The 22,335-nt window shown below is 45.0% G+C and overlaps 1 protein-coding gene across 4 annotated transcripts in view; it reads left to right on the top strand.

Annotated features, from left to right (window-relative positions):
* LOC129819990 (protein Jumonji-like) overlaps window positions 1-22,072 on the top strand; it is a 90,689-nt gene extending 68,617 nt beyond the window's left edge. For 2 of the 4 annotated variants that reach the window (XR_008754140.1, XR_008754138.1), the window contains 14 exons: window positions 1,600-1,776; window positions 6,673-6,884; window positions 11,012-12,200; window positions 12,813-13,327; window positions 14,233-14,325; window positions 14,483-14,601; window positions 14,720-14,790; window positions 14,905-15,019; window positions 15,944-16,232; window positions 18,274-18,404; window positions 18,712-18,895; window positions 19,266-19,373; window positions 20,085-20,942; window positions 20,973-22,072. Coding sequence is in view for 1 of the 4 variants with exons in the window: in XM_055876760.1 (XP_055732735.1) it covers window positions 1,600-1,776; window positions 6,673-6,884; window positions 11,012-12,200; window positions 12,813-13,327; window positions 14,233-14,325; window positions 14,483-14,601; window positions 14,720-14,790; window positions 14,905-15,019; window positions 15,944-16,232; window positions 18,274-18,404; window positions 18,712-18,895; window positions 19,266-19,373; window positions 20,085-20,267 (3,386 nt within the window). In the remaining 3 variants the exon portion in view is untranslated. The other 2 variants (XR_008754139.1, XM_055876760.1) reach the window with 2 other exon arrangements.
* Window positions 22,073-22,335: the final 263 nt, after the last annotated feature.

Genomic DNA, 22,335 nt, shown 5'->3' with positions numbered 1-22,335 from the left:
AGAATAGAAAGACGAGTGGAAGGCCCTGGTGCACATCTGAGCAATAGGACAAGTACATTAGCGTCTAGTTTGAGAAACAGAGACCTCACGTCCTCAACTGGCAGCTTCATTAAATAGTACACGCAAAACACCAGTCTCAACGTCAATAGTGAAAAGGCGACTACGGGATGCTGGCCTTCTTGGCAGAGTTGCAAAGAAAAAGCCATATCTCAGTCTGGCCAATAAAAATAAAAGATTTAATATGGCCAAAAGAACACACACACTGGACAGAGGAACTCTGCCTAGAAGACCAACATCCCTTAGTTGCCTCTTTACTGTTGAGGTTGAGACTGGTGTTTTTGTGGGTACTATTTAATGAAGCTGCCAGTTGAGGACTTGTGAGGTGTCTGTTTCTTAAACTAGACACTCAAATGAACTTGTCCTCTTGCTCCGTTGTGCACTGGGGCCTCCCACTCTCTCTATTCTGGTTAGAGCCAGTTTGCCCTCTTCTGTGAAGGGAGTAGTACAGTGTTGTACGAGATCTTCAGTTTCTTGGCAATTTCTCGCATGGAATAGCCTTCATTTCTCAAAACAAGAATATACTGGTGGGTTTCAGAAGAAAGATCTTTGTTTCTGGCCATTTTGAGCCTGTAATCAAACCCACAAATGCTGATGCTCCAGATACTCAACTAGTCTAAAGCAGGCCAGTTTTATTGCTTCTTTTTTCAGAACAACAGTTTTCAGCTGTACTAATATAATTGCAAAAGGGTTTTCTAATGATCAATTAGCTCTTTAAAATTATAAACGTGGATTAGCTAACACAACTTACCATTGGAACACAGGAGTGATGGTTGCTGATAATGGGCCTCTGTACGCCAATGTAGATATTCCATTAAAAATCTGCCATTTCCAGCTACAATAGTCATTTACAACATTAACAATGTCTACACGGTATTTCTGATCAATTTCTAAGTGACCCCAATCTTTTGAACTGTGTGTGTGTAAGGTTTGAAATGATGTTTTAGTCAAATTATATATGTTTGTGCTTCTTGCAGTCTGAAACTATTTCTAATTATGTTTCGCCCCCCCCTGACCATCCGCTCAAGAAAAAATCTGCCCGTGGCTCAATCTACTTGATGATCCCTGCTCTAGGGGTTATAGGTGAACTACGGGTGTGGGACCACATAAGGACCTATACACTGTCAACACTATTAGTATTCCACACCCTATGAACCTTCTATTGCAGTGTTAAATCGTTCATATCAACATACTTATGACTCACCTGTATTTATTCAATTATCTAGTGTGTGTTCCCAGTGTCCCATAATGCACCGGTCGCACTCCTATAGAATTTGAGAGACACTGGAACATGGTGCAGACAATGGGACTTGTTATGCATGTTAACACAGGAGCGCAAGGAGAAGGAGGGAGAGGAGATTTAATATCACCTGTTTATTTTTTTTTACTTTTTCTGGGATGCTGTGATTTTACAGTACTGGTGTTTGCCAGCACATTACACTCTGTCAGAAGGCTGCAGTAGCTCTCTCCTCTCCTCATAACTGCTTGGTAGGTTCTCAGTAGTTTTAACACTGTTCTCTCTCTCTCTTCTCTCTCTCCTAGGGTCGTCAGCGTTGCCCAGTAACATGGCGTACTTTGGGAGCTCTCAGGATGAAGATGTGCTGGATGATGAAGAGGAGTACGAGGATGTGAAGCCAGACGTCAGCGTGGCATCTACTTCCTGTCAGTCCACGCCCAGGAAGGGCAAACCCCAAGGGAAACACACCGTCAATGGCCACGGTACGACAATGTCCTTTTACTTACCTAACCTCAATGCTAACCCTACGAAACTATTCTCTCTCTCCTTCTCACCCACCCAACCCCGAACCGCCCGGGAAACACGCTGTCAACGGCCACGGTGCGACGCTTCGGCCGTCATACTGCCAGCTCCCTTAGTCTCTATAGAACTCTGTACATGCAGTACAGCACAGTACCACACCACACTCTGACCAATCACAGCAGACATTTAACACTGACCAATCATGGTTGAGGGCTGAAGGGAAACAGGTGGATTGGTTCCAAAGGACCTAATGTGCACAAGAGGCCCACACGGTTAGAGCTGTCTGCAACCGAGCATGGCTGAGTTGGGGAGGGATGGAGGGAGGTAGGGAGAGCATGGAGACTGAGGAACTCACATGGGAGTGTGGCAGGGAGCATTCCATCTTTCCACTCCAATTAACACTAGGAGGGAACAGCGGTAACAAGGTGTTTATGCATTCAGCTCACAGCTGGCCAGGGAGGAGGGGAACAGGGATGGAAAACAAGGAGCACACACCCCAAAGCTCCACCGCTCTCCCTCTCTCTCACACACACACACACACACACACACACACACACACACACACACTGTGTGTGGTTCTGAGGGGAGCTTGTCTTAATGAAACACGTCATGTTAAAACACAATGTGTCAGTGGTGATGAAGGCTACAAGCAGGCAAAGCCACGCAATAAATAGCTACATGTTATCAGTGGCGTATGCTTGGTGTTGCTCAGCAACTTTCAGTGGTTATTATAGAAACACACACACACTTGTAAGTACAGTGCTATGTTCCTGACTTTGTAGTCCTCCTCCCTGTGACACCAGATCCACCAGCCCAGGCAATCCCCATGGAAACAAGGCCAGTGTTCTTAGTTCCAAGTATCTTAAACGCCTGTCTGCCAGTAGTGTTAGGCCTAGACCGTAAGTACCTGAGAAGCCTGTCTGCCAGTAGTGTTAGGCCTAGACCGTAAGTACCTGAGAAGCCTATCTCCCAGTCAGTGGTGATTTTTAGCATGTAAATCTGGGTTGGGAAACACTTTTTTTTTTCTTTTACATGCATGCCAGCAAAGCCACTAGACAGTACATGAATTGCACTATAATGGTGACAAACTGTTATGGCCTACATGAAGCTGAACCAACAGCCGAGCACCAACAGCAGTCCCAACACCATACCACCGCTACACCCGGCTATCAGCGGAGCCTTGTCTGGCAGAGAAACAGTTAATTCAGCCTCATTTTACTGCCTTTCAAAAAAAACATAGCTCATAAGGTGGACTTAAACAAATGTGGTTTCTACTGACAATTGAGATGTACAAACTATGGCATAAGGGACAACGAGCGTGTAAGAGGCAATCCGTAATTTCGATTAAGGTCAAATCATGATGACGCAAGTGATCTTCAGCTTGGAGCTCTAGAAAGAGGCCCTTGCAATTCCGATTTGGATTAATGTTCAAAATGTATTTTCCTAGTCTGAGCCTGTTTTCATCCGAGTTCCCAGTTGTCTTGAATTCACTGAAGTTGGTGATTTCCAGGTTTCCAGTTGTTCTGAGTGGGGCAGAAGTCATGCTGGATTGACAGCATGGCCAATGTTGAATGTTTTATCATTTTAAGCTTGGAAAAGAGACCCTTAAACACAGACTTGAACCACACAGCCACTCCACTGTATAGCAGGCTAATGATTGCTTTGCCATGCTTGCAGTTAGCCACTGATTGTTGAATTTGCGATTTCCAACTTGTTGTAATGTGTATGTTCAATGGCCGATGAGCACCGATACATTTTATCTATAATTTCTTTTCATATGACAAGGATTGAAAAGGATTTGCCAGTAGATTGTCGACTTGATTAATGACTGCTTGTTTGCTAGCTAAGATTCTGAAAGTATCAGTCCAATGAAAGCTACTGTACATATGTGATTTGACATCATTTTATTTGTGGCCAATGACCTTGAGCCGCTTTGGTTGGGTTCTTCTAATGTAACTCTATGGCAGCACCCAAGGGGCTTGAATTTTTGAGCATTACCCTTAGACGTCGCAGTGACGTAGTTTCCACATGAATGACTGAACTATGAGCCAATCACGGTGCAACTAAAGAACATTACCAACCCCAACGCTACGTATTTTACTGTGGCTGCCCCACCAAGGCACTGAGTTAGGCTGAAACACCTGCATTTTCGAGCTGTCTTTCTTCAGAAAGTAAAAAAGAGACCAAGTTTGTATGCAGCTTTATTAACTCTATGGTTATTACTTTTACAATGTTTGCAAACTGATATGTGACGTATTAATGCCAAATTAACAGGCACACAAAAAAGACTGGTCGCCACTGCTCCCAGTACAGTGTTAGGCCTGGTCTGTAAGTACCATAGAAGCCTGTATCCCAGTATAGTATTATACCTGGCCAGTACAGTACACTATAAGGCCGTGTGTCAGATGTGACACTTTTAACATGTAGCGTGGGCAGGACTTCAGTAGTTTATTTGAGCTGCTGTGCACAGAGCGAGAAATCAGAGCTCTGCTTTCATTACCCTGCACCTTGCTAACCCCAACCATGTTTACATTTTCTAAATTAAACACCTTTTTATTGAGTTCAGTTTTCCAGTAGCTTTTCAAAACGCTGAAGGGACTTAGACAGACGGGGGGAGAGAACGAACCGTGTCGTTTTATAAACGCCAGCGACTGTTGATATTAAAATAGTGAACCTCCATAAAATATAAAGAGGGCTATTGAATGTGTTAATTGGAATGGTTCAGCCGGCTGATGTCAATGCTTCTGCTCTCGTCTGAGGTTAGCAGGGCTGGAGTCTGGTGTTTGACCAATATAATGTTCACCACAAGTCACTGTACAAGACTGGAGGAAATATTTCATTGAAATGATCAATTCTTGTTAAAGTTTTAATATACAGATGCTTTCAGAAAGTATTCACAACCCTTGACTTTTTCCACATTTTGTTACAGCCTGAATTAGGAATTGATTAAATGTGTTTTTTTTTGCTCACTGGCCTACACACAATACACAATAATGTCAGTGGAATTGTTTATTTATTTTTTTACAAATGAATTACTAAAGAAAAGATGAAGTGACTTACGTCAATAAGTATTCAACCCCTTTATGGCAAGCCTAAACACTTTCAGGAGTAAAACATTGCTTAAGTCCCATAAGTTGCATGTACTCACATTGTGTGCAATAATAGTGTTTAACATGATTTTTTATTGACTTCCTCATCTCTGTACCCCACACATACAATTGTCTCTAAGGTCCCTTAGTCGAGCAGTGAATTACAAACACAGATTCTACCACAAAGACCAGGGAGGTTTTCCAATGCCTCATAAAGATGGGCACCTATTGGTAGGGTTAACATATAAAAGCAGACACTGAATATACCTTTGAGCATGTTGAAGTTATTAATTACACTTTAGATGGTGTATCAATACACCCAGTCACTACAAAGATACAGGTGTCCTTCCAAACTCTGTTGCCAGAGAGGAAGGAACCGCTTAGGAATTCACTGAGGCCAATGGTAACTTTAAAAACTATTTAGAGTTGAATGGCTGTGATGGAGGAAAACTGAGGATGGATGAACAACATTGTAGTTACTCCACAACACTAACCTAATTGACAGAGTGAAAAGGAGGAGGCCTGTACAGAATAAAAACATTCCAAAACATGCATCTTGTTTGCAATAAGGCACTAAAATAATACTGCAAAAAATTGTGGCAAAGCAATTCACTTTTTTGTCCTGAATACAACACATTACAGAGTACCATTCTCCATATTTTCAAGCATAGTGGTGGCTGCATCATGTTATGGGTAGGCTTGTAATCATTAAAGACGGGAGTTTTTCAGGATATAAAAGAAACGGAATGGAGCTCAGCACAGGTAAAATCCTAGAGGAAAACCTGGTTGTCTGCTTTCCACCAGACACTGGTGTCACGCCCTGACCATAGTTTGCTCTGTATGTTTCTATGTTTTGTTTGGTCAGGGTGTGATCTGAGTGGGCATTCTATGTTGTATGTGTAGTTTGTCTGTTTCTGTGTTTGGCCTGATATGGTTCTCAATCAGAGGCAGGTGTTAGTCGTTGTCTCTGATTGGGAACCATATTTAGGTAGCCTGTTTTGTCGTTGTGGGTGATTGTCTATGTTATGTTGCATGTTAGCACAGTGTTTATATAGCGGTCACGTTCGTCTTATTCGTTTTGTTGTTTTTTGTTTAAGTGTTCTCCATTAAATATAGAAGAATGTATTCAAACCACGCTGCGTTTTGGTCCGCTTCTTACGATGATCGTGACAACTGGGAGATGAGTTCACCTTTCAGCAGGACAAGAACCTAAAACACAAGGCCAAATCTACACTGGAGTTGTTTACCAAGAAGACATTGAATGCTCCTGAGTGGCAGAGTTAAAGTTCTGACTATAAATATGCTTGAAAATCTATGGCATGACCTGAAAATGGTTGTCTAGCAATGATCAACAACCAATTTGACAGGACTTAAAGCATTTTGAAATGTTGCACAATCCAGGTGTGGAAAGCTCTTAGACTTACCCAGAAAGACTCACAGCTGTATTCTCTGCCAAAGCTGCTTCTATTTACTTATGTAAATTAGATGTATATATTTCATTTTCAATACATTTTGATAAACATGTTTTCACTTTGTCATTATTGGGTATTGTGTGTAAATGGGTGAGACGTTTGTATTTAATAAATTTTGAATTCTGGCTGTAACACAACAGAATGTGGAATAAGTCACGGGATATGAATACTTTCTGAAGGCACTGTAAGCCAGCAGCATCCCTTCTACACTGCCCTGAAATCATATTTTCTCTGTTGGTCCGGTGTTCAATCTCCTAAGCTGACCTAAGATCATCTTTCTTTCCTGTTGGTTCAGTGTTGAACGGCCCCAGCAAGGCGCCCCGAGACAGCCCCAAGCCCAGAGGGAAGGAGTGGGTGCAGGTGAGAGAGCGCAGTGAGAGGGCCGAGGCCCGGAGGGAGCATGCCCTCAGCCAGCTAGAGGCTACAGCCAGGGGCCACACCCTACCCAGGGGCCACACTACCAACGGACTGCCCCACAGGAGGGCCGCGGAGGAGCTCTGCAAGCAGGTACTGTATCATACTTCATCTATACCTGAACAGTAAGCTTCGTTGATTTGGCTAATATGTAACTCTCTATAATGGTCATAAAGATGGCTGACCAGCATGCCTGAGTAGCCACCAGGCACGTGATTAAAGAGCAGACATTATTGTCATTAGAAGAGCAGTAATGTGTTATGATAAAAAAGATTATACATTAATAGAGTAACATAATAGCAGCATGCTCAGTGTTGTGTGAAATCCCTGAGCTCCTCCCTTTGTCTCTGTGTAATGATTGTATTTCAGTCTGCTACTATATTTAGTACTGAGGCTGGGTTGTGAAAGCTGCCTTCCTGTCCAAGACGTTCCGTTGGTTTAAAATAGCTCTACTAAGGAGGAGAGGTCGGGAGGAGGATGGAGAGTAACTTTGACTCGGCTCAAAAAGCACATTGTGCTTCTGACAATTGCGTGAACTAATCAGAATGGAGTGCTGGGGGCTTTGCCTCGTCAGAGAGGGTAGCATCAAGACGAGCAGCTCTCCCAGACGGCCAGCAGACGGGGCCGAGCCATGCTGTCTCATGTTGATGCCGGGCCTGTCAGTTTTAAGTGCTGCCAACTGACTAATTAAGGAACAATGAATCTCAATGAGCAGGGGAGAGCCAAGACAAACTACGCTCAAGTTATTGGCCTTTGTTCTATCCCCCCTCCCTCTGTCCTCCTCTCTCTCTTCCTCTCTCTCTGCTTTCTCTCTCCTTTCGCTCTCTCCTTCTGATTAATCCCCCCCCCCCCTCTCTTCTCCTCTCACTCTTTACCTCTGTTCATATGTTATGCTGGCAGATTTACCATCCTTGGCAACAGAGCTCCAATCATTTTGAGGGATTAGCATTTTGTGTTTTCTGATATTAACTGTGAGTGCAGCAGTAGGCTGATGTCCAATCCCATGGCCGAAAGCATCGCGATCAGGATCCTTATATGTGGAAGGGACTCAGCCATAGGTTAAAGGTTATCATACAAGAACCCAATGGCCCTGTTGTACAGCAGTTAGAGTAAGCCAGAGTCATGATGTTCTATGAGATCCGAACTGAGGAATGTTAATGGCGCAGGAATATTGGGCTGCTGCTCCGGTCTCCTGTTGACCTTTCTGTCTCAGTTTAAAAGTCAATATTCTGAAGGCTATTCATGAAGACTAAGGCCACATCTTTTCAGCTATCACATTGGTTGCTTTGTTTGTGTGTTTCTCTAAGCACTGGAAGGGTTACGTTTCCAGCGCCGCTTCCTGATCGTCTGTTTCTATTGTTTTGTTGAGATGGATCCAGTCTGTTCCTATAAACAGCTGAGTTGCAGATGTTCCATGTGAATCTTCTTGCCATCCTGCAGATTGGCTATAGCAACACATGATGTCATCCTGGCCCATCCCCCGCCACCCCCCTCTTCCCACTCACGTGTGACCAAAATCCACTTCAGAGGGTTGGCTGTGGTTCTGTTCTCATTCTCTCTCTCCACCTCTCACCTCTGTTTCCGGCACTGATTTTTCTCCTTCGTTCTCACCAGTCTTTTGGTGCTTTCTACAGTAGCATGGATCCTTCTCCTGCTCCATGGGGCTGGGATGTAGCCTGTCTTCTCTCTCCCTCTCCTCTGTCTCAGACCAGACTATTACAGTGCAAGGCCAGGGCTCACGTGCACACCAACCCTCAAGGCTTGTGCAGCAGCGCAGTGCCAGTGAGCTCTCTAGTGGTGAAACTAAAGTAGACCGCCACCCAGCCCGCTGTGCCTTTTTGTCAGCATATCTGTTCAGTCACAGTTGGCCGACTGGCTTTCTGTTTCTATTACTTTGGTCTTCGAAGCCAAACGGATGAGTTTGACCCTAAAGGAAGGTGTTGTTTTAAATACTGCAGACAGAAGTCTTAAGAATCTTATTTAATCTTTGGTTATGACCCCTAACCTTCTAGGGTTGTAGAATCTGATGTGTTCGTTGGTTCTTGGCGTTCCGTTTGGAGCCCCTGGCAGACGTCACGCTACGTTTAGACATCGACACTCAGGCCTGCCGGGGCGACGCCGTTCTCTCTCTAAAATACAAAGGGGCTTTATTGGCATGCCAAACGTGTTTACATTGCCTAAGCAAGTGAAATAAATAAAAGTTAGAACTCAAAACCGATCAGTAACATTGCACTCTCTAAGGTTTGAAAATGATAGACATTTCAAGTGTTATATTATCCGCTATGTACAGTGTGTTAGCAATGTGCAAATAGTTGTAGTACGAATAGTAGGCGACGATAAATAAACAAATCAATGATTGGTGATATTTACAATGTTTTTTTGTTTGCTTCACTGGTTGCCCTTTTTCTCATGGCAACGGGACATCTTGCTGCTGTGATTGCACACTACGGTATTTCGCCTAACAGATATGGGAGTTGATCAATGTTAGATTATTATTTTTTTCTATATATATTCGTTGTGTGTCCATAGGATCTGTGGGAAATGTGTATCTCCTAAGGTGGTCATACATTTGGCAGGTGGTTAGGAAGTGCAGCTCAGTTTCCACCTCATTTTGTGGGCAGTGTGCACGAAGCCTGTCTTCTCTTGAGAGCCAGGTCTGCCTATGGCGGCCTCTCCCAATAGCAATGGATTTTCTTAATTTTGGGTCAGTCACTGTGGTCAAATATGCTCTGTTTTTGTTGGTTGATTCTTTCCAGTGTCAATTAGTTATATTTTTGCCTTTTCATCATTTGGTTGGGTCAAATTGTGTTGCTGTCCTGGGGCTCTGTGGGGTCTTTGTGAACAGCCCCAGAACCAGCTGGCTGAGGGGCCTCTTTTCTAGGTCGATCTCTCTGTAGGTGAGGGCTTTGTGATGGAATGTGTAGGCATTCTGAGTGTCTCTCTCTGTTGCCTCTCGCTGTCAACTCCCCTCTCTCTCTCCCCTCCCTTCTCCCCCCTCTCGCTCTCCATCCTTCCTTCTGTGTTTTTCCACTGTTGGAGTGGAAGTGGACAGGATTGATGAAGGGGGTCACATTTCACTCCCCTTATCTTTTAATAGCCTCTCTTTGTGTTGGCTGCACCTGATAGGAATACAATACAGCTGCGGCCCTGCTTCAAACGCAGCCGTCAAGCCTGCTGTCACCTCCCTCTGGCACCTCGCTGGTTCGATAACGCCATCCTCTCATCTCCTCTGCATAGTTTGCTTACAGCAGGATGCTTCAGCAGGGCTACTAGGTTCACTTACAACAGGGTGCTACTCAAACTGAGGAATGCAGTGGGAAGAACAGCAGAGCAGCTAGTGGGGTCTAAGCAGAAAGCTGGTGTCCAGCTGCCAGAAACCCCAATGTATCTGTCCCAGAGTCTCAGTCCAGACATCCCCTCTATTTTGACTACACACACCGTTTCCATTTTACTACACACATGTATATTAACATGAATGAAGTTTGTTCCTGTTCATGTTGATGCTAGTCTGTATCATGTTCTGGGGAGGGTGGTTTAGGGGCAGCACTAAAACTAGGGCAAGTAAACAACATGACGGGAGAGAGGGAACTGAGAGAAGGAGTCGACTCTGCTTCTTCCGCTGGTGGGTCTGGGTGGCTTCATTCCCCCAGCGGCCATTGGCCAGTGAGGTCCCCGACGTAACCCAAACTACCTACATTAGAGCTCACATGTTCAGCAGGGGTTCTCAGATCTGCAACATTTGAAAGAGCTTAAAGAAACCATACCAAATAAAACTCTTTCTGCTGGGATGGGGTTTCAAGTAGCAACCCATTTTATGTAGTGTTTTGTACATACAGGAGTTGGCTCTGAAGTGAACCTCACTCTTCATGTTAGGGCCGGGATGGCTTTTTCATCTGTTGTTGAAGCTGATTGATCTGTTTTTTGCCCTGTGAGAAGAGTGTTTGTTTATAACTAGCTGATTTGAAAGTACAGCAACCCTGTATAGGCTTTAATGAATGGCAGCAATTTCTGCATAGCATTTAGTTCTAACCCTAACTCTTTACTTTTATAGCTGTTTCAGCGTGTTAATGTTTGCTTGGAGTTTTTACTTCAATGTGAAGCTCCAGCTCCTGAGAGTGTGTGTTAGTGCAGGGATTCTGTGTTCTATGTTGCTGCACTACAGTATGTGAATAAACAACTCCATGTTTCTGGTCTCTCCGTCTCTCGCCTCCCACTCTCAGGTCTCTAAAGTGAACGGAGTCACACGGGCGTCCCAGACAGGCATGCACACGGCCGGTGCCAAAAAAACGAAAGACTTCAGACTGCCGTCCAAAACTGTGAATGGCCTCGTCACATACACCAAAGGAAAACGAGAACTGGTGAAGAAAACCAAACTGAACAAGCGCAAACACAGCACTGCTGCTACCCATAGAGCCCATAGCAACAATCGCCACCACAACCACCTCCAGCGCCACCAGCGACTCCCCCTCTCCAACTCAGGAAAAGCCCAGAATAGCAAAGCAAAAACAAGCAAACAGGTGCTATTATCCAATGGGGTGCACAAGGTGACCAACGGGGGCGGAGTGCGCCTCAACGGGCACCTCTGTGCCAAGCAGGAGGTGGGCAGGCAGGGGCGTGAGGGACTGAGGAACTCCAAGCGGAGGCTGGAGGTGGCGGTGGCTGCCATCGGGGCGGTGGCTGACTCCCAGGGTAAGTTGATCGTCCTGGAGACTAACCGTAAGAAGACCAAACAGAACCTTAGCAGCCCTCTGGAGACACGCAGTAAGAAAGCATGTCAGGGCAAGGCCTCGGTCCCTAACGGACACATCGTCATGGAAACCACCCCTCCCCCCTCCCTGCTAGCCCCACCCCCTCCCTCCACACCACTCGCCAATCCAGAGCCAGGGCGTCAGCGGCCCAAGCGAGCGTCAGCCGGCAAGTTGATGTTCATCAGACAAGCACAGCACCGGGCGCAGGCTGCCTCTAACCCTAACCACACCCACACCCTTAACCGCTCAACTACCTCAGAGTCCCCTGGCCACACCCCCGGGCATACCCCTCACAAACCAGCAGAGCCCCGACCTGACAGGGAGTGGGAAAGGGAGAAGGAGAGGGCGGAGAGGAGCAGGGCGAGCTGGGCAGCGTTGGGTGAGGCACCAGAGTTCAGTCCCACCCAGCGGGAGTTCCAGGACCCCCTGGTGTACCTGGACTCTGTGCGGGAGGGGGCGGAGCCCTGCGGACTGTGTCGGGTGGTTCCACCGGCTGACTGGCGCCCAGAGTGCAAACTGAACGATGAGATGCGCTTTGTGACCCAGGTGCAGCGCATCCACAAGCTAGGCCGTCGCTGGGGCCCTAACGTACAGAGGCTAGCCTGCATCAAGAAGCACCTCAAATCTCAGGGCATCACCATGGAAGACCCACCACTCATCGGTGAGTCTAACTCAGACTGTCCCTACTTTACCAGCAACACAACCCTAACACTGGTCATCAGTTAGTCAGACACACTCACATAGGCTGGACGACTGTCGCAAAACGGACCTCTTTAGCAAACATCACAAAAATTGGGTATCAACAGTATTGACAATCCAATAAAATGTTTGTTGCATTCCACCAACCGTATCTGGTATTTATACTGTGAGGTCAATATGAATGTTCAGATGTGGCCTGTATGTCTGAGACAATAAAACTATACCCAGCAGCTTGTCTGTCACTTTAGATCTCTCACTCAGCAGCTTGATGTGTTTTAAACAGCCTCTAGCTCAGTCAGTCTATATGGCTGAAATAAATGTTTACTGAATCGGTTTGAGAATACGGCCGATGTAGTGCTATCATACTACTGCACTGTTGGAGCTAGGAACACAAGAATGTCGCTACACCCGCAATAACATCTGCTAAATATTTGTATGTGACCAATTTGATTAGATCATTACTGTAGGAGTGTTAAACTCACGGCCATAGACCCTAACCCATCTCTCTCCCCAGTCGGCTGTGGGTTTAGGGTTAACTCTATCTGACCCCATAGATCTGTCTCTTTCCCCCCAGGTGGCTGCGAGGTGGACCTGGCTCGGTTCTTCCAGCTGATTAATGACATGGGCGGCATGCAGCAGGTTATGGACCTGAAGAAGTGGAGTAAACTGGCTGATCTGCTGCGGATCCCCAAGTCAGCGCAGGACCGTCTAGCCAAGCTGCAGGAATCCTACCTCCAGTACCTGCTGTCCTATGACTCTCTGTCCCTAGAGGAGCACCGGCGCCTGGAGAGGGAGGTGCTGCAGGAGAAGGAGGGCCTGGAACGTCGCAGGGGGCCCCTGGAGGGCCACTCAGACAGGAGCCTGACCCTGCCACGCTACGAGCCCAAGAACGGGCTGGCCGGCAGTCTGGTGCAGCACAGCAACGGTCAGCTGTGCAGCCGGCTGAAGGAGCTGGACAGTCAGCAGCTCAAGGTGGGACGCCGGAGGCTGTTCTCTCAGGAAAAGAGGAATGGGGAAATGACACAGCAGGAGGAAGATGAGGATGAGGAGAAGGGGGTTCTCAGTGACCAGCACAAGTGTATTTACAAGGTGATGCAAGGTCAACAACTTTGCACATCCTTTTTAAATTAGTGTTTTTGTTCATTACTCTCATGCTCTGCTCATGCTACAAGAGGAAGGGAAACCTGGTAGTGTAGCTCCAGTCTTCCTGTTTGTCTGCCAGCTCTGTTCTGGCTGATGGAATGTAGGTCAGTGCTGAGCTGGGTGAAATGGGCCCACAGACAGCAGGCCACTGCCTCTCTACTCAACATCGTTCTGCTCTGCCTCTGTTACCCCTGCCCAAACATTGAGAGAGAGAGAGAGACACACACACACACACACACACACACACACCACAGCTTCGTGACCCAGATGTTGCCCCTGCTGCTCTTCTCATGGAAGAGCCTGAGTGTGATGTTGTGCATGTTGTTTCTAACTGTCTCCTTCCTCTGAACCTGCTGCATGTCTGATCATGACATCTCAAACACTGTCCTAGTCTGGATTCCATTTCAATCTTTTCCCTCTTTTTCTTGTAACCAAATCCCCAACACAAGCAGACCCATGGGATGTGAGTTCAGTACAGTAACCTAGCTCTCACATAGAAGAGGGGTGAGGAGAGGGTGTCTTTCAGCAGGGTATTAAATCCAGGGACGGTACAGGCAGATTTATAGACTATCAACACCCCTCCATTCTGAGGAGGTGTCCCGGTGAAGGTTCATATTAACTACAGTCAAGCTCGGAAACTTTCAGGACAGACATGCAGCTGCAGAGACTTGCAATACAGTACACTGAGGTCATCTAGTCTTTCCTTTCATTTTTCATTGCAGAATTATGCCCTGGTGGTATGTATATGTTTCTCTTCAAGGCTCGTCTATAGGATGGCGTTTGCGTTTACTGGGTACCTGACTTTGTTTGATGCTAGCTGTACTATCCTGATGTGGCTTCTCTTGTTGCAGGGGAAATCTGTATCTCTCACCAACTTCTTCAGGATAGCCAGGAACACCATGATCATGTGCTTTAACAAAGAGCCTGGGGCTGCTGAGGTCGAGGTAAGAATGGAACTAGTCTCAATCCCTACTGGCTTCATGTAGAGGTCAGCTCACTGCTGTAGCATGCCATTGACCTCCATTTATTAGTCACTGTACATTTTGTTTTGTTCAGTACGCAGATGTATCTATCACTTCTCCTATTTGTCTTCCTTTACAGCAGGAATACTGGAGGATAGTGGAGCAGAGGCACTGCCATGTGGCAGTGCATTATGGGAAAGTGGACACCAACACACACGGAAGTGGTTTCCCCGTGGGAAAGTCAGAGCCATTTTCTAAGTAAGAAAACCCAATGTCATCACACCCTAAACACAGTAATACGTGGCGTAATAACCATAGAGTTAAAAATATATCTCTTGACTGGCCACTGTGTTAATGACTGTTCTCTCTGTTTCAGACATGGATGGAACCTCACTGTCCTCCCTAATAATTCTGGATCCATTCTGCGGCATCTTGGAGCCGTGCCCGGTGAGATTTCTAACCCGTCATCCTCACCCCTGAGGCACACGTCTTTCTGAGACAATGTGATGCCTGTTGTGGTGTCTGCTATGTTAAAATGGACTTTTCTCTCTCTCCCCGTAGGGGTCACCATTCCTTGGCTGAACATTGGCATGGTCTTTTCTACCTCATGCTGGTCTCGAGACCAAAACCGCCTTCCATACATTGATTACTTACACACTGGTGCTGACTGCATTTGGTAAGTATCCCAACATGACCACCTCTGGGTTTCTCTTTCTCCTCACAGGTACATGTGTACTGTACAAGGACATTACAAAGAAGTGTGGTTTTTCTAAGGTGACATGGAATATGTGATATAAAGCATAATGCCATTGATAACTCGGATCAGACTTGTAATTAGCTGATCAAATTCCACCTTCATTGAACACACGCCAGTCTTTTGAAAATATGTAGAGCCACAGGCTGGCTGTGTTGTGTATTGACCTGTTATGAAGGCAATGTTTAATCTCTTTGCATTAGCCCAAATTGAATGTAATGGTAATGAAGGGTTTGAGAAAGGGCAGTGGCTGTAGACATCCACCAGCCCAACCCTCCCTCCCCATGTGTGCTACCTGCCCATTGGTGGTGACACAGGTGAGTAGACATGTGCTAGGAGGTTCCTGAGATGAAGGCAAGTCATAATCATCATAATTGACTGCCTGCTATCTTGAAGTATGAATGTTCCACTCATCTTTTCATTGTGTTTGCATGTCCTAGAGATACAGGAAGGGCTAGACAGTCTAACGGCATGTCCTAAAGATACAGGAAGTGCTAATTTGGGATGCACTAGGACAAGCATAAGTCTGTTACACTATTCCCAGAGGACTTAGTTGTCCAGTGAGTCTGTTTAAAATGAGGTCTCATTCTATTATGCATTCAAGGTCCTCCATTTGACAGATGAAACCACAGACGGACAGAACTCTACAGGCTATGATCCCCACAGGAAAGCCACCTCTGTAGGATCTCATTCTCGTTCTCAATCTTCTCTCTAACTTTGAGGCAGAGCGTAAGCACAGACTTAACTCTGACTGTTCAAAGCTGAGAGGTTACACAGCACAGCTGATGTCCAGCATAACACACACACTCTTGCATGAGCTTGATTGGTTCTTTCTCGCCCTACCAGGTATTCTGTTCCTGCTGAGGAGAAGGTGAAGCTTGACAAGGTGGTTCACACACTGCTGCAGGCCAACGGGACCCCCGGGCTGGAGATGCTGGAGAAGAACATCATGATCTCTCCAGAGGTGCTTTGTCGAGAGGGTATCAAGGTCCACCGCACCGTCCAGCAGAGCGGTCAGTTTGTGGTCTGCTTCCCCGGGACCTTTGTGTCCAAGGTCTGCTGTGGCTACAGTGTGTCGGAAACCGTGTATTTTGCCACCCCCCAGTGGATGAACCTGGGATATGAGGCTGCTAAGGTGAGTCTGAAGCCGGATCTGCCACCCTGTGGCCGTTTAGAGACATAGCTCATTGTCTACCACAGTATATCTATTTAGATTTAACCTCTCTAGGGTATGTGGGACGGTAGCGTCTCACCTCGTCAACACCCAGTGAAACTGCAGGGCGCCAAATTCAAAACAACAGAAAGCCCATAATTTAAATTCCTCAAACATACAAGTATTTTAAAGATACACTTGTTGTAAATCCAGCCACAGTGTCCGATTTCAAAAAGGTTTTACGACGAAAGCACACCAAACGATTATGTTAGGTATGAGCCAAGTCACAGAAAAAGACAGCCATTTTTCAAGCCAAAGAGAGGAGTAACAAAAAGCAGAAATAGAGATAAAATAAATCACTAACCTTTGATCTTCATCAGATTACACTCATAGGACTTCATGTTACACAATACATGTATGTTTTGTTTGGTAAAGTTCATATTTATATCGAAAAATCTGAGTTTAGGCAGCATGCTACTGTCTCACTTGGCAAAAAGCCAGAGAAAATGAAGAGCGCCAAATTCAAATGATTACTATGAAAATTACTATAAAAATCTAACTTTCATTAAATCACACATGAAAGATACCAAATTAAAGCTATACTGGTTGTGAATCCAGCCAACATGTCAGAATTCAAATAGGCTTTTCGGCGAAAGCAAACGATGCTATTATCTGAGGATAGCACAATAGTAAATAAAGACGGAGAAGCATATTTCAACCCTGCAGGCGCGACACAAAACGCAGAAATAAAAATATAATTCATGCCTTATCTTTGACGAGCTTCTGTTGGCACTCCAATATGTCCCATAAACATCACAAATGGTCCTTTTGTTCGATTAATTCCGTCGATATATATCCAAAATGTCCATTTATTTGGCGCGTTTGATCCAAAAAAACACCGGTTCCAACTTGCTCAAACGTGACTACAAAATATCTCAAAGGTTACCTGTAAACTTTGCACACAAAAAATCAAACTACTTTTGTAATACAACTTTAGGTATTTTTTTAACGGTAATAATTGATCAAATTGAAGACAGGATGATCTGTGTTCAATACAGGATTAAAACCAACTATAGCTAGCTTTCAGGTCACGCGCTTCTATCTAACAGGACACTTCAAGTGACTCTCGTTCAAGATGGCCGTACTTCTTCATTACACAAAGGAATAACCTCAACCAATTTCTCAAGAATGTTGACATCCAGTGGAAGCGGTAGGAACTGCAAGCAGGTCCCTTAGAAACCTGTTTTCCCAATGAAAACGCATTGAAAAGAGTGACCTCAACAAAAAAAGAATCTGAATGGTTTGTCCTCGGGGTTTCGCCTGCTAAATAAGTTCTGTTATACTCACAGACATGATTCAAACAGTTTTATAAACTTCAGAGTGTTTTCTATCCAAATATACTTATACTATGCATATCTTATCTTCTGGGGATGAGTAGCTGGCAGTTTATTTTGGACATGCTTTTAATCCAAAATTCTGAATGCTGCCCCCTACCGTAGAGAAGTTAACCAGGCAAGTCAGTTAAGAACAAATTCTTATTTTACAATGACGGCCTAACCCAGACGACGCTGGGCCAATTGTGTGCCGCCCTATGGGACTCCAGATCACAGCCGGTTGTGATATAGCCCGGGATCGAACCAGGGTCTGTATTAACGCCTCTAGCACTTGAGATGCAGTGCCTTAGACCGCTGCGCCACTCGGGAGCACTAGCCTAACCCTGTTCCTGGAGAGCTACTGCGTCCTGTAGGTTTTGGCTTCAAATGTAATTTAGCACACCTGATTCTAATAGGTGGTTAATAAGATTAATCCGGTTAGTTACAACTGGGGTTGGAGCGGAAACCTACAGGAGGTTATTGTAGCTTTCCAGGAACAGGGTTGGGCAGCACTGCGCTACAGTCTATGCAGGTTTTTTTTCCTGTTGATTTAGTGTAGTGTCATATGTAATCTGGTTGATACAAAAGGCTGTAGGATATTCTGTCAAAGTTCTGTGTTAACGCAGTGTCTCTCTGCCTTCCCACTGTAGGACCTGAAATGCCGGCACATAGCCAAACCCTTCTCCATGGAGAAGTTACTCTATCAGATCGCCACGGCCGAATCCAAACGCGAGAATGGGCACATTCTGACTACGATCTCCGCTCTTCTCAAAGACCTCAGGTCGGTAGCCATGGAAACCGGGCACATCAAAACATGGATGCTGTTACGGCCTCATTCTTCATCCTCTGTTGCCATGCCAGTATGATCAAAGACATAGCTCAGTCTAACTGTGGTCAAAGCCATGTTGAAAATACCCCAAAATCTTCTGTTTCAAATACACTCCATGATTTAATGGATGGGCTTAGTGTCTACATCAGGGCGGAGAGACCTTTAGATAATACAGCAAACAGTTAATACTGAGCTTTAATCACAACGTTGTGAATTGTCGTGTTCTGAATCACTGAGTTGTGTTGCTCTGCTCTAATAGGAACATAGAGATGAGACAACGGCAGGAACTGTACGAGGCAGGGCTTCTGTCCTCTGCCCGCTACGGAACACATGATAACAGCCTGGTGCCCGGTGATGGACGCAAGAAACCCAGGAAGTGGCTGGCGCTGGAGTCGTCAGAGAGACGCTGCCAGACTTGCCAACACCTCTGCTACCTGTCCATGGTGAGAGCTGGCCCATGGGGAATAGTGCTAGGGTTAGGGCTGGGTTATGGAGAGTAGTGTTAATTTGGGTTGGAACTAGAGCTGGTGCTGGGCAAGGGTGAATGTAGTTAACCGCTCCATGTACGGGGCGGCAAGTAACCTAGCGGAGAAGAGCGTTGGGCCAGTAACCAAAAGGTTGCTGGTTCGAATCCATAAGCGGACTAGGTGACAAATCTGTCCATGTGCTCTTGAGCAAGGCACTTAACCCTAATTGCTCCTGTGCGTCGCTCTGGATAAGAGCGTCAGCTAAATGGTTTAAATGTAAAGATGAATTTAGTTTACCATTCCATGAAAAGATGTGTTGAATTCTGAGTTGTGATGTCCATCCCAGGTGGTCCAGGAGAATGAAAACGTAGTCTTCTGTTTGGAGTGTGCTTTGAGATACGTGGAGAATCACAAGTCCTGCAGAGGCCTCAAGATGATGTATCGTTACGATGAGGTAAGATTCCATCCCAGCAAACCTGGAACTTTCTCAGGACATTAGCTAAAATTCCCATTAAGTGCTCTATTCAATTTATCGCTGAAGCGTTACAGATTGCGCGATGGAAAATGATCATAACATTTCTGATTGCGCCATCGTATGCAGCATTTAACGTGAATACTGTCTCTGCCACCGTGGGAACATTGCCTTTAAATTGGCCTTTAAGGCTGAACTTCCAGGATACGGATTGAATAGAGGCTTAAGTTCTAGTTTGGTTTCTATCGAACATTATGATGAAAACATTCTTAATGTTTTAGATAAAATGTTTTAAATGAAATATGCTTGGAATGTCTTCCTTACATTCACAAAAATGTTGTGCACAATATCTGTAACAACCCGCACAGAACAATCCCCTAAGTTTCTTACGTTTTCAGGGAATGTAATAACTACATGTGTTCTGGGAATGGTCTTGCAATCAGGTGAATGTTTTATACAAAAATTGTATCATCAGCACAACTGGACTGTTTTTTGTGTTATTAGAACTTTTTTGGAACAATTTTGGTTTGCTGGGATAACCCGCTCTTATCTGAGCAGAATTGATCAGAACCTTCAACAGCGGAGTGGTGTAACATGCAATGTTTGGATAAATATGATATTTGTTCATTTCTAGTGTAGTGTTCATTATAACGCATATGTTCTGTCTGATCCCTCGTGCCTTCGCCCCCCCAGGAGCAGATCAACAGCTTGGTGAAGCAGGTGTGTGGCAAGGCCCTGGGGAAGACGACTGAGAAATGTAACGGTGCAAGCCCCATCAAACCACCACCTAAACGCGGACCCCGGAAGAGAGAGACCGTGGAGGTGTCCCTGTCCCGCCTCTCCTCCTCCCACCTGTCTCCCGCAGCCGTCACATGAGGAAGTTAACACCGCCCACTGCCCCTCCATCTTAGTTTGGAGAATCACTGTTGTCCTTTTTTTAAAGAAAGAAAAAATATAATGCCCCAAATCTCCCACGCAACCTTAGTATGGCGAACTACCCCACCCACCCCCTTAGTATGGCAAACTTGTGAAAACAAGCAGTCTTTTTTTGCACTAGCACGGAAAATGTTTTTTCAGTTTCTTCTTTGGGGGCGGGGTGTTAGCATTAATTGAAACGTTCACAGGTAAATGTTGTGCCCCTTTCACTGCCCCCCCCCCCCACCCCATGTGTGCAGTCAGGCCCATCGCCATCTGTCACTCAACTGTGAACAAAGGGACGAATGGAGAAGGTGCTCCTTTTTTCATTTGATTGAAATGACACAAGTAGAACCCAAAGTTTTCTCTCTTTAGTTTTTGAAGATGAGTTGTTTTTATTCTCCTCCTCCTGCCTGCAGAAGCTCCTGTTGTTCAGGGCCTGTTGCTCCCTAACCCACACCAGGTAAAACTTGAAAGGCAGATGTGTTTTGGCTGGCTTGTTTTATTTGGGATTTTAGCTTTGATTTTAGATTTCGAGAAAGTCTTCTGTGTTTATTTTGTCGTCGTTGTTTCCTTTTTCTTTGTTACTTGTGGAACTAGTGGTGCCATGGCTGTATGTCAGAAACACAGCCTGGGGTGCCGTGGCTGTATGTCAAACGGACCAAGGTGCCATGGCTGTATGTCAGAAATACAGACCTAGGTGCCGCTGGTCTCTGTCTCTGTAGTAGGAGGGAGGCCTCCTTCGCTAGCAAGTGAAAACTGTGCCTGATACTCAACAAAGAGATACATTGTTTTTGGTGCTGTTGGTTATTATTACTGTATAACAATACAAAAGAAAGGTGGGGTGCTGGCTAACTGCTAGCCCCCTCTCCCACAGGGCGGTAGCCTCTAGGCTTTCCTCTCCCATAGGGTTAGGGTTCTAGGCTCTCCTCTCCCATAGGGTTAGGGTTCTAGGCTCTCCTCTCCCATAGGGTTAGGGTTCTAGGCTCTCCTCTTCTCGATGTGCAATCATGTTAACATTCCATTCTTCCAGTCCTACTGTTTCATCTGTACCAGTAAACATTAATAATTTTATTTTCTATTTTGATTGTGTTTTTGTTCTGATGTGCGAGTAGAGTCACTAGTCAAAGGGTGTGAAATGTGAAATATGGAAATCCAAGTTTGTTTGTTTTTTGGTGTGTATTTTAGGTTTCTCCCTTTTTCGGATGTATTATGAATTATTTTAGCAGAAGGTCCAACACAACATCCATTTTTGTACATAATCCTGTAAATGTCTTTAAATACTCAAGCCTTTTCTGGGGTGAAGGAAGGAAAATGATACCTCTAAAGGTATTACAGGAAGCAAGGGAGGAAGTGCTTGATGAAGAATAGCCTTACGTTTCAGTTTCTTCATCTGTGTGAGTTTGATGCTTACAGGGTTGCTCTGGTTACGTGTATACATTTTAAGTGCTGCTTACATCACTAAGACAAAGATATGGAGTAGCTATGGCCCCCTATTTTTTATTTTTTTTATTTTTTATTTTTAGCTTTACTTTTTTAAAGAAAAGGGAAAATATGTTCACAAAAATGTACTGAAAATTCAACAATGTAGTAGCTCCTCATGTTGCACTGAGCTTGCCAGTGGTGGCTGACAAGGTGATCCTATTATCCAGTTTGTTGGTTGTTGTTGTCATTTACAGAAGACTGAACTGTTTTAGGAATATTTAATGAAAACCAAGTCGGTTGTTTTCAACAAAAAAGTGGTTGTCATGGCCTTACAATGTAAATTCTTTGCAATTTTCTTTTTCTACAGTAATAACTATTGCTCACGGTCTGGCAAGTTAATTTATTAGCACTGCGTCTCATCTTTCCATCCACTTGGAAAGAGTTCATGTTGGTTATATTGCCAGTTTTTTACTTTTGCAGTTTGTACTAAAGGTTTAATAAAAACGTACAGACAATTCACTGTCTTTTCTTTTGAACCTGCGTGTCTGTCGTTGTGGTGTTAAAAAAACTAACTAGCCATTACAAATAAGTATACTCTCCATGT

Source organism: Salvelinus fontinalis, chromosome 22, assembly GCF_029448725.1.
Source record: "Salvelinus fontinalis isolate EN_2023a chromosome 22, ASM2944872v1, whole genome shotgun sequence".
NCBI lineage: Eukaryota > Metazoa > Chordata > Actinopteri > Salmoniformes > Salmonidae > Salvelinus > Salvelinus fontinalis.
Note: the sequence above shows the minus strand (reverse complement) of the source record. Positions and strands in the feature narration are given on the sequence as shown.